General features: G+C 39.5%; 1 protein-coding gene across 1 annotated transcript; it reads left to right on the top strand.

Annotated features, from left to right (window-relative positions):
* The first annotated feature begins 286 nt into the window (after positions 1-286).
* LOC131777294 (insulin receptor substrate 1-B-like) lies at positions 287-12,153 on the top strand. The gene is made up of 7 exons (XM_059093566.2): positions 287-644; positions 1,572-1,866; positions 4,362-4,644; positions 6,129-6,406; positions 7,622-7,741; positions 8,136-8,218; positions 8,714-12,153. Exons 1-7 carry the CDS (start codon positions 573-575, stop codon positions 9,974-9,976), a joined length of 2,394 nt encoding a protein of 797 aa, XP_058949549.2. The 5' UTR covers positions 287-572; the 3' UTR covers positions 9,977-12,153.
* The last annotated feature ends 299 nt before the right edge of the window (positions 12,154-12,452 follow it).

Genomic DNA, 12,452 nt, shown 5'->3' with positions numbered 1-12,452 from the left:
TCTATTCCATCATAATTACACCTAGCCGCCTAGAGCGAGTTTATGTTGTCAGCACGTCCACGTCCATAAGTCATCAATTCCTTTGTCAGATTTGCACACGATTATTAAAAAAAATGAGCACAAATAAAAAAAATAGCACCTCTGGTACTTCCTGAGGAATAAATTCTTTCTCGTTTTAAGACCGTTGTTATCACATCGGATCATGAAATATTATCACGCTACGCACTCTCTCATATCGCTTCCCACACCACTTGGTGGAGACTGGTACCGATTTGCCACAAGAGAGACATCACTTGAGTCGTAAAAATGCAATGGGGTTTCACAAAGACTTCTCTTTTAGATAATTGCCTTTCAAGCACTTTTGTCCAACTCTAAGAAGAACAACTTTATTATGAAGCATGACAAATACTAGATCGAAAATGACATCGACTGCCTAGGGGTGACGTTGCTACGAGCGAACCAGTTGGAAATCTTCGAAATCTTCGAAATCTTACCATTTATTTGGAGCGCGCAAAGTGTCGTCAAAGTCCAAGGGCACAAGGATACTTTTTGGAATCTGGCGATCGCTTTCTATGGTTATCCGGAAATCAGACATTATGGACGATGGAGATATTGTAAAAGAAGGACATCTTCGGAGACTGAAGGTAAAGATCTCTTTGATAAATGTGCGCGCTCAATCGTTGCAATAGATTCTTCGATCGGCAGTTTCTTTTCGCTGTAATTTACAAATATTGGCTCAAGTTTGGATCGATCGTAAGCAGTAAACGCTGAATGTTTGAATGTTATTTAGTATTTTTGTTATTTTCTGCGGCATTTTGCAATCAGTTGTGAACCTCAACCAGGGGTCTGTCCTGTTAGTTTTCCTTGAATGCTTTTTATTGTTTATACAGTCTAATTTGCACTCTTGCCCAATAAACTCAAGCATGTTTAGACGTAGTCTAAGCTTTTCATTCTGAACGAATTTTGAGTTCTCGAGAACGATTTTCTGTTGATAATGGTGAAGTTTATATGATACATCGTTATCTAGATCTGTAAGAGAATCTTGATTGTTTAAAGCCTTGCATAAATTGAAACATTACTACACGATTTTCGTTATGGGGTAATTACATCGCTTGTATGCCCTCTCTTAAGGAGATTTGTGAGCTTAAAAGCTTGCCTTTGTCTTTTGTGTGCGGGTCTAAATCGTTTACAGTTTTGCGTCAGTGTTTTCAATGTTTCATTTTTGAAAATGTTTTTCCTATTTATTTATTACGATCGGGACCTAAAACTTGTTAAACTCACCCATTGTTTTCAGTGCGAATTCAAGTGCCCATGTGAACGAAATTGAAAGACAATGTCATTTTTCTTTGTAAGGAAATTAAACGCGTTGATGCGAATGCAAATCCGTGCTTTGTTGATTGGTATTACTGATTAGTTATACATGCCATAATTTTTTCCTCGAATTTTTGAAAATATTTTTCTCCAGATCGTAATTTTACAACGCAGGAAATGTTCACAGCAACAACCGCGCTTACAAATACGTGACAAGTATTTGCGACAAAGTACTTTGATCGTGTGTTATTTTTCAACAGACGCTGAAAAAGCGATTTTTCGTTCTACGTTCGTCGCCAAGAAAAGGCAAATCCCGACTAGAATACTTCGAGAGCGAGAAGAAATTCCGCTCAAAAGGCCCACCAAAGCGAGTGATCTACCTAGCAAGCTGCCTAAACATCGCAAAGAAAGAGGACTCTAAGCACAAATTGGTGTTTGCTTTGTACACACGGGAAGATGTTTTTGGCTTAATCGCGGAATCGGAGGACGAATTGAACGCTTGGATGAAAATATTGAATATAGAGAAGAGAAAAGATGAGATCTTTAATGCATCTGGTAAGTGATTTCTTTGATGACAACACAGCATGGAATCATGCAATTAGAAATCATTGTTATTATGGATTTGCTCCTTTGCATGTTTATTACCCGTTGTGACCCATTTACCAGGTGGGGGTTGAAACATTTTTTACCCTGGAAGGGGTGAGGATATTTATGACAACTTTTCAAATGATTATAATTCACTTTTTTCAAAAGCTTTTCACTAGAAATATATAAAATTAAAAACTTTAGTTATGTCATAATCCTAGCTTGTACTTACATTCAACCCCCTCTCCCTGAAAATATATACAAGTAAATTATGATTAAACAGTTTCCTGTAGTTCAGGCGTTAACCCTTAAACCTCCATGAGTGACCAACTTAGAATTTCTCCTAACAGCATCAATGCAATATTAAGCCGACAAGTGATGAGAATAAAGAAAAATATCAATTAGGGGATTATAAGTTGACCCAATAACAAATTCTCCAAACAAACATGACATGAACTGCATAACAGACAGTAATGAGAATAGCTAATGAGATCTTTAGAGTTAAAGGGTTCATTGCATTGCAAGCCAAATAATTATTTCCTGAAATATGGTATTTTTCTGGAAATCCTGTGTGTGGTTACAAAGCCAACATCTTTTCTTTGTACAGGTGTTTTTCTTGTTTGCTATAACTTCTTGAAAAAAAAAAACAATGCAGGAAATTTCAATTTTACTTATTCAAAAGAAATAAGGTCTGCATTATAGTGACTTCTAAATTTAAATTAACAGAGGACTCTTTTCTGTCTTTTCCCTGACAACACTTAACATGAGTATGTTTATTAAGAAATAGGTAGTTATTCATGGTGGTAGCTGGAAATGTTGCGATCTACATTTACTGACTTTGTTGTGAGACGACAGAACAAATTTATATTATCATGATAATGTCTCTTTGCACAAATCGGCAAAAAAAAATATGCAAAGTGATATTGATGTATTCACCCATCTGTTGAGGTTCCAAAAATAAGAAAGGACTGGTTTTGTCAAAAGTCTTATTTTGGTCTGGCAAGCATGGTACACCAGCTGTTTAAGAAACCTTTAATTATTCATTAATGGTATTTCCTATTATGTATTTGGGGGAGGGTGGAGGTGACAGGCTTTTGAAAGGAAAATTTTAAGGGGAGTATACATCAAATCATCCCAAAAAAATTTGCAGGTTTACATTTTTAAATGGAAAAGCTTATCAATTAATATTTGACTAAACTTAACCATGGAGACTGAAACAGTTTCTAAAAATTGTCATTAGAAGTAGTAAGGCAAAATTTGGCGTGATGTTTGATTGATGCATGGGATGTCTATACTCTCTTGGTTCAGTTTATGAAGGAGAGTTCATCAATGAATAATCCAGATAACCTGTTAATTTGACTAAAACTCCTAGACGAAAGTAAAATGAGAAATCTTAACCCAAATTAAATCAAGCTGTTTTGAAAAATTTTAAAAAAAAATTGTCTCCTGGTTCAATATTTTCAGGGGTTGGCAGATCAGGAAATTCTTACACTTCCAAAATCTGATCGCTAATTTCCGCCTTTGACTGCTGCATATTTCCTTGTAAATTGGTAAAAGAAATTTGACATCAGATCAAGATAAAAACTTCCACCCAATAAGTTTGAGTATTTTTGTTACCTGTGTGCTAAATAATGTTTGGATATTATATGGAGAAGTTACATGTTCATTACTTTTGGAAGTTAAAGGCTGAAGTTTATGTTATCATAGTCTAGCCTACAGCCATAAAGAGTAGCACTACTCCCAGAGGCTTCTTGCAAACAAAATTAAGATTAGCTCCAGCTGAGTGGGCTGATTAACTTCAGTTTCTTTAGGAGTGAAAAAATGATTCCAGTATGCATATGTTCCATACTGTTCTCTATTTACTTCCTATGGTGCTGAAAAGGAGAATTTGTTCAACAATCAAGAGCTTCTTCCAGATCAGCGGCTATCCAGTGGTTAGCACACCCTGTTCAAATTGATGAGGTCTGGTCCAGTATATGGTGTAGTGTTACAGGGGGTGGGGGCAGGGGGCTTTCTGTGATGGACAAGTGTTCCTTCTAGGGGAAAGGAAATACTCCAGATTTTTTTATATCACAAAAAACTCTGTTAACCTTTTTAATCCCTAAGAATGATTAGCAACTGATTTCTCCTTACAATATCATTCTGGAATCACACATTTAGGTCATGAGAATTAAGGAAATGATCATCAAATAAATAAGCTCTTGACTGTTAAACAAATTCTCTCTGTCAGCACCTTTGAAAATATATAGAGCATAGTGTGGAGAGTTTGCATACTGATGTTAGGATGTAAAGGATTAAGATATGACAATTAAGATCCATCAGGTTGTAAACTTAATCAATGACTCTGTGCCCATTTTAATGAAGGACAGCTGTTGAAAGATGGAGCCCTTTTAAACCCATCTTCATGAGACTGTGGTGTCCCAAGTAACATCTACATGTCACCTTTACTCTTTTAAATCCTTTAGTATCAACCTGGCCTGTCGCTGTGAAACCAAGGGGATTGGGAACTAGCAAGAACCTAGCTGGTCTGTATGACCTTCAGTTGTCAACTCGTAACTTAGCACTGGTTAAAAAGGACACCAAAGAACCAGCCATAGAGGTGCAGCTGGTCAATATTAGACGCTGTGGCCATACAGACTGTTTTTTCTTTATGGAGCTTGGGAGGTCTGCAGCCACTGGGGCTGGTGAGCTGTGGATTCAGGTTGATGATCAAGTTATTGCACAGAACATGCATGAAGCTATATTGAGGTAAATTGTTTTCATTAGCTTGTAAACATTTGCTGAATAATCAGGGAGATGCTGGGTTCTGGGTTTGAGACAAGGGGGTGGGGTTGTGGGGAAGGGATCAGTGTTTGTGTTGTGTTCTTGGGCAAGACACTTTACTCTCACAGTGCTGTTTTACCTAGGAGTACAAATTGGTTGGAAAAAATTTTTAGGGAAGCCTGATTAAATGCAGGAGGGGTAACCTTGCACCGGACTGGCATTCCATGCAAGGGGAGGGTAGTAATAGTCCTTGTCACTTGGTGCCACTTGGTTCAAGTACAGACTTTACCTACCTGGGGAGACATGGAACCAGGTTAAGCCCCAAGAGGATTTCTTTTGTTGTTTTCTTGAACAGAACATAGTTGCTTCCCCCTCCATCCCCTTCACTCAGGGATATACTTGCCACTGGGGTATAAGCAAACTGGTCATGAAATCTCATGAAATGCTAAGAATAATCTGTGATGGACTACACATATGAGGGACCAGGAACTCTCCCAGGTCCATCATGGAACAAAAACTGCGTTGAACTTGCTTTGATTTGCGTGAAGACTTACCTTTTTTGCCTTTACACTTTTAACTCCCATGAATGACCAAGACAGAATTTCTCCTTACATTATCAATACAATATCAAGCAGACACACAAAGAGAATTAAGAAAATATAATTAGGGGATTATTAGTTGATCTGATACCAAATTCTCTGAACTAACATTGTAAAAGTTATATGGTAAGGAGAATCACTAATGAGATCTTAGGAGTGAAAGGATTTATTGCAACTTTTCCTGCATGACTTTGAACCACCTGTCCAAGGTGTGATCATTGCTTTTGCTTTGTAGAATTTGCAGCAGAGACAATTTGAAAAAATTTGTGCTTGAAGCCTGTAAGCAAAAAGCAATTACTGGACGAGGTTAAGCATGACATCAAGAATTTTCAAAAGAGAGGTCCGTGGTAGATAACACAGATGTGAAGTTTGATAATTCGTGACTTAGTGGGAAAACTGAATTCAATTATTGTTTTATATAACAGTTTTTGATAGCTTTGAGTTTCTCTCTGAGTGAACACTACACGGACGAGGGGGCTTAGAAACGAAGCAGACTTTGAGCTTGACATGATAAATGTAACATCCACTGTAGAGAGTGCATTTATCATGTTGAGTTCAACGCTATTGTATACTGATTGAGTGCTCTCGACCAATAAGATTTTTCATAGGAAGTCTAATGTATAATAAGTAGCATAAGCGCAGCCGTGCTCCCCCCGTCCCAAGGTGAAACCTCACAAAAAAAACTTATCCAGTTACATAATTTGCATAGATTAGAGTGACGTCACAGAACACGATTAGTGTCAGGTTTTCGTAGACTTTCCTTCTGTTCCGTTTCACATTGCGGGGGAGGGTACGGCTACACGTAGTCTATATGATAAATCTTAGTTCTTGTCATATTTCACTAATCCTGTATCTTTTAACTATTAACAGCGCCATGCACAACATCTCCTCATCTGATCTTCCACCGGCTCCTAGGCGACGTTGTGATAGTGAAGGAAAACGAGGAAAGTCTCGACCTCGTCCAGTGTCAGCTCTCATGTATCCACCCAGTCGTGGTCGTTCAGACACTGAGCCAACTTCTCAGAATCCGTTGGTTCGTACTGTGAGCTCCTCAGTTTCAACTCGGAACTTAACAGAGTTTGAAAGTCCCAAGAACAAAACGTCATCTGTGTTGAATCGCTTGCGGCCGCGGAGAAGATCAAAGGAAGGTACTTGCGTATTTTTATCACTGAGCCCGCGAGCAGGCACCTGTTATCAGCATTTTGGCACGAACTTTTCTTTGTCTGGCTATAGGCCTGCAAGGAGTCTAGCACTAGTGCCAGACTCATTTCAAATCCTCCCACGAGCGGAGAAACGAGTACTGCACCGCTGATAACAACGAGGGGCTGCTCGCCGGCTATTCAAATTATTATGTCACTGAATATGAGTGAATATAACTTTACTCCTAATTTCCCGTAATTTTGGCGGAAGAGTTGACTCTTCTACCTTTACTAGGTGCTTGATTATGCCCGTCATCAAATGTGTTTTATAACTGTAGCTTCAAATTGGCACCCTTTCACAAATTTAGATTTTTGGTATGTTGTGTAACAGATTTGCACAGGTTCAAACGGAATTTCTAAAAACATTGAGTGAATGAAATAAGAAAGATAGTATACTTCAAGCCTGTTCGTTGAATGAAGAAAGAACACATCTGTTGTGTCACGAGCTTAGGACTAAGGAGAAAACTGAAGCATCGAAGCGTTAAATTCAAAGGTTTGAAGTTCTGTCCCTCTTGGGGTTTCCTGTTTTTTATAGAGTTCCAAGCACCTGGTTGAACGATGAACAGCTTTTTTTTTTAACCATTTAACACCAAAGAGTGACTAAAATCGAAATTCTCCTTACATTATCAGCCCTGAGTCACACATTAAGGTTACAAGAATAAAGGAAATGATCAGCAACTAAATAAGCTCTTAATTGTTAAACAAATTCTCCTTCTCAGCACTTTAAAAAAATATGTATAAAACAGTATGGAGACTATACCAACTGATGTTGGAGAAGAAAGAGTCAAGCAATGATACTTTAAGGGTGGGGTGGGTCGAGGGTTGAATGCCCATTCCTTAAATGCCATTCCTGTGTGAGAGCCTATAAGTTGTGTACAGTTTAAGGATATTGCGATCTGCAAGTTGATTTGGATTTATCTTTTTATTATGTAGTCATTCTTGACCCTTGAGCCCCGGATATGATGCGCATGACCTTGAAGACTTATAATAGTAAACTAATCCATGCAGTCTGGCCAAAGTTCCCCGCAAACTATTGTAAAGCGCCAGCAGCTAATGGATATGTCGCTATGGGAATCCTTCATTACATGATTACATAGTTCTGGGAAACTCCATTGAGTCCCTACCAAAATCTGCAAGAAGGTTTAATGTTTAGTTTTTTCTTAGGTTTGAATATGAGCTCGGAAAGTCAAGTCAAGGACCAAGAAGAAAAAAATTCAGACTTCAGTGACAAAGTATTGATGCGCCCCCCGTCAAAACCACTAGAACAGAAAGATGACCAACCGGGTAAGAGGGGAAAAACATGGAATTAAGGGCCTGGTTTTGCTTTTCTTCGCTCTGTGATTGGTTCAGGAAACTCGTGCCACTTTCTCAACCAATCACGACTTGATCGTTTGCGTTTTTCTCGTGCTCTAAGCAGTTTTGTTGTTTTTTACTTTTAGTTTTCATCGGCACTTAAGCTGTTGACAAATTCAGTTGCGACCACAACTCTAAAACTTTTTTTTCGGCTTGGAAATAACACTTGTTAAAAAAAGTATGAACTAAGGGGTGGACCGCTGGCCTCTGAACGGGGAATGGGAGGCTGGATGATTTGGTATCGACAGTGATTTGTCTTTTTTTAAAATACTCAGATATTTTTCTTGTTTAAATATGTTACAAATGGTGATTCCTTTTTAAACAGAGTACATGAATCTTGGATCGAAAAATGTAGAAGAAACATCGAGCATGCAGGATTACATGGCGATGAATGGGGTAACTGGAGGCGTAAGTATCAAATTCTTTTGCTTAGACTCTTTGCTGTCTCAAGTTTTCCTTTGATCGTCTTTCTCACCAAGCCAGCGCCAGGGAGTGGAGGGTGGGTCTGTTTCGGTCGAAAAGGTGTGAATTGTACGGCCGAGGTATTAGACGGAAAGAAGTCTATGAGCTGACCCAAGAGGGATCTTTATGTTCTCTGTGTGCGAAAAAAATGTAGGTGGGAACGAAGGTAGCCTGTCTAAACGTGTTTATCGGTCGGCTGATTTTTTTCTTTTTTCGCCTAAAAAAATAAGTAAGCTTGTCACTGTAGTACTTCACCTGGGTATGTCCTTCCTTTATCTTGCATTCGTGACTGACAACTCACAGTAGAACACAGACGAGGTGATTGCTGGTGATAGTTGGGGAGGGGAAGGGGGAGGGGGAGAGGAGGGTAATATTAAACTTTAGCAGAGTAGTGAGGGAGGAGAGAGCAATAATGGTCACCATTATGTGATTTTTTTTTAGCGCAAAAATAGTGATTCCTACGTGGATATGGAGGCAACCAAGTCGAAGGCTGTGAAAGCATTTAAGATCGTCGACAATGAACAGCTGAACAAAAAAACGACACACACAGCCCCCGATGGGGGCTACATGGACATGACGTCACTAAGAAAACAACACAGTGACATACAAAACGGGACTGCGAAGAGTCAAAGCTCGAGCCCGCGGGCTGGGTTTGTACAGCAGTCCAAATCGTCGTCTCCCAGGCAGCTGAGAACCACAGAAAGTGCGTTGCCAAACAAACCAGACATTCGTGAATTCGTTGCCATCAAAATGTCTCCATCCTCTTCCCGCAGAAGATCAAGCCAGGATTATGTTTCGATGTGTCCCCTCGCTGTAGAATCAGGCGGATCTCCTAGTTATGTAAATTTTTCGCCCGGGATGAACTCTCCGAGGTCGCGGTCTCCGAACCCCGATGTGAGACAACGTAAAGAGGACTCGAACGGTTATTACGTAAACTTTACCCCTGGGGAAGAATTTTCAAACAGGGGGAAATATCTAGAAATTCCGACTTCACTAAAACGTCTCAACAACTCAGGTGATTCATCTTCGTATGAAGATATGCACAGTTACGTTAACTTTAGTCCCGGAAAGATCACTGATGACAAGAACTCGAACAACAGTTTTAAGAAGCATAGCCTGGAGTCTGTCTTATTGGACAAACCTCGCGCGTACGAAAACATTGATCTCAGAGGTATTACAAAAAGCAAAAGCGCAGTAGATGTGCCCGAGTACGTAAACTTTGTTCCAGGGGATATCTGCGAAAGTAGCATAAATGACGTTTTCTCAGTCAATGACGATCCGGACACCGGCCTAGTTAAGGCCCAAGAGTATGACGAGTTTTCTCCTGGAAAGATTCAAGTTGAAGGACAAAGATGGAGAAAATCACCTCGTTCTTACAGAAGAGACAGTGAACCAGCCAGAATACAGACGCCAAAGTTTGTGACTATCGCACCACTAGACACAACTCAAGAAGATGAGGAAATTAAGCAGCTTAATTACGTCATGCTCGACTTAAGCAATCCCGACAACTCTTCTGAGTCTCCAAGTCGTCAGCGCCGACGACCTCCGAACATAGACTTAAGCTCGTGTCAGCGCGGGTCGCCAGGGCCAAAATCTGCTCCCATCAGAAGTGCGTACGCTGAGGTGGACTTCACTAAATCTGATGGGATAAGGCAAGCTAGGCAGGAGAGAAGGGAATCAGCTTACGCTCTTGTCATCAACTAAGCAGAAGACGAGAGCGGACGAAAGTAGGTACTTCGTGATTCAAACTATTTGTTGAACCGTCGATGTGGCAAGCGTATTTACCTGCATCGTTATATAAACGATTGGGGACTGAGAAGAAGCTCTATTTACTGCTAGATCACAGAAGCAATTTATGTTTGGATGAGCATGTAGAGATTCACTTTGGTGGGATTGCCCAAGGTAACTATTTCCTAAGAAGAAACATTTCCAATTAAGACATGATTTCTTGTGGCTGCTCATTCCGGAAACTTTGTAGCTGAAAATTAAATTAGTTCTTAACTTTTGAAAAATAGATCAGTAGGTCTGTGGCAAGTGACAAACAGAATATGAGGTGTGCCAAGTTTAGCCTGAACCACATCCTTTGAACGAGGGCTGATTGAAAATTGATAGCATAGAAGAAATTTCATTGAAAATGTTTTGTTTAGGATCTTTTCAATTAGTTTTGTAAAAGGCGATGTTGCACGAGCCGATTTGTATCATTGTTGCAGCTTAATGTCGCAGAAATTTTTTTATTTCGTTAGAAATCTCGTGAAACGTCTCTCAGTCTACTTTTGATTCCAAGAACGAGATCGTATTCGGCGATTGCTCGGGGATCCGAAAACAATCGTGTTTCTTGACGAGAATTGGCCGAGGGTCGCTCCTCTCGTGGTTGGCCAATCGATATTAACTGGTTGGAAAATATTATGATAGAATTGATTTAACAATATTTTTCTATTTAAGGCAGTGATCATTCGCTAGCGATTGCGATGCATGAGGAAATAGTTCTATGATTTTTTTTAACCCAGGATTTTGATATTTTTTATTACTTCGGCTTTATTGTGACCAATGTTAGAAGTGATAACTGAAAGGGAAGGCCTGTTAATGTGTAAGATAAAAAAGTGCTGCAGGTTTTGTTGGGAGCTCCCTAACTGCGTATTAGTTTGGCGTCCGAATGAAGACAGAGATTGCTCAACCCGGTACCAGGTCCCTAAGAGGGCAAGTTGTTCTTTATCGGAATACCATTAAACGTTGTGTCCAGTCACGTCCACGAAACCAAGAAATCTGTCGGGTTTACTTACCACTTACTTATAGAATAAAATTGAACCAACTAGACAGTTAGAGTAAGTTTGTTGTAAGAGCTGAAAGACCGGTGGATATAATTCTTGAAGCACACAATAACTTGCAGTCCAATTTATAATTGATTTTAAGATTAATGCGTCGATCATGCGTCGATCAATTTGAAGTTTCAACATCCCCCCGCCTTCCCTACTGGGCATTTGAACAGTTGGAAAGTGGTTCGTTTAAATTCCCGTCCCCCAAGGCCAAAATTGTGCTCAAATACCCAACCCAAGTCCCGGCTTTGATGGTCAATTTTTTTTGTGAAAAGCAAGATCGGCGACTGTGACTTTCTGGTCATTGATAAGCAATTGGTCTTATTATTCAAGTTTTCTTCTTAGCCATAGGCTTGCGAAAGTGAACTCTTTATCCCAGAATACATGCATATTATACGATAAAACACGTTTTTTCCACTGGAATACTTGACACTTCCGGTTCAAATTTCCCACCCCACCTAGACAGGGCTTAAGTTACCCACGCCCGAGCACGGACGACTGAGTTGCCTGGGGGGGAGGGGGAAATTAGAAGCTTCGAATTTATCGGCGTTTAACTTTTCTTCATAATTATTCACTCAGCCTTGTTACATACACGAAATTTTAACCCTTAACCCTTTCACTCCCAAGATCTCATTGGTAATTCTCCTTACTATCTGCGATACAATTCTTGTGATGTTAGTTCAGAGGATTTGCTATTGGATCATCTAAAAATCCTGTTATTAATATTTGTCGTTATTCTCATCACCTACCTGCTTGATGTTGTATTGATATTGTAAGGAGAAATTCAACTTTTGACTCAGAGGGCGCTAATGTTATGTAATAGTAAGGACAACAAACTAACTCACACGGAAATGATTTTAAAGTTCAAGAGTTAAGAAAAAATGCGTAATAAGAATCTTGTTTATTCTAGCACAATTAGTACAAGGTAAATTCGATTGGACCCAGTTTACAAGTGGTTGGTGTCAGAACTTTTAGAAAACTTTTTTGAATTGATAGAATCACGCTGTATTTATTTTTAATTGCCCAATCGAACGACATTTCAAATAAAGTTATTTTGAATTTTTTGTAGCATTGGTAATTGACTGTTCAAGGGAGTGTGGTCGGCTGTGTTTCTAGTGCTCTTTGCGCTCATTAATGCAATTCTGTTTTTTCAATCTTCATGCTTTTAAATTGGCGGCGTAGGAAGGATTTTGGAGAGAATTTTTACAGCGTTAGAGAGGATGCGATTTACTGTGTGCAGAAGTGAAAGTCACAGCCCTGGTCGACTTACCAAATCCGTTTTGAAGGTTTAATCAGTGGAGTGCTCTTACCTTGGTTGAGAAGGGTTGTTTTAACTCGCATACGAAAGTCTGTGGCTGGAGTGTTCT

Source organism: Pocillopora verrucosa, chromosome 5, assembly GCF_036669915.1.
Source record: "Pocillopora verrucosa isolate sample1 chromosome 5, ASM3666991v2, whole genome shotgun sequence".
NCBI lineage: Eukaryota > Metazoa > Cnidaria > Anthozoa > Scleractinia > Pocilloporidae > Pocillopora > Pocillopora verrucosa.
Note: the sequence above shows the minus strand (reverse complement) of the source record. Positions and strands in the feature narration are given on the sequence as shown.

Excerpts from the sequence above, each read along its gene's own strand:
- LOC131777294 (XM_059093566.2), top strand. The coding sequence starts at position 573 with ATGGTTATCCGGAAATCAGACATTATGGACGATGGAGATATTGTAAAA. Across the intron at positions 645-1,571 it reads GACATCTTCGGAGACTGAAG|ACGCTGAAAAAGCGATTTTT; the intron begins GTAAAGATCTCT and ends ATTTTTCAACAG. Across the intron at positions 1,867-4,361 it reads TGAGATCTTTAATGCATCTG|TATCAACCTGGCCTGTCGCT; the intron begins GTAAGTGATTTC and ends TAAATCCTTTAG.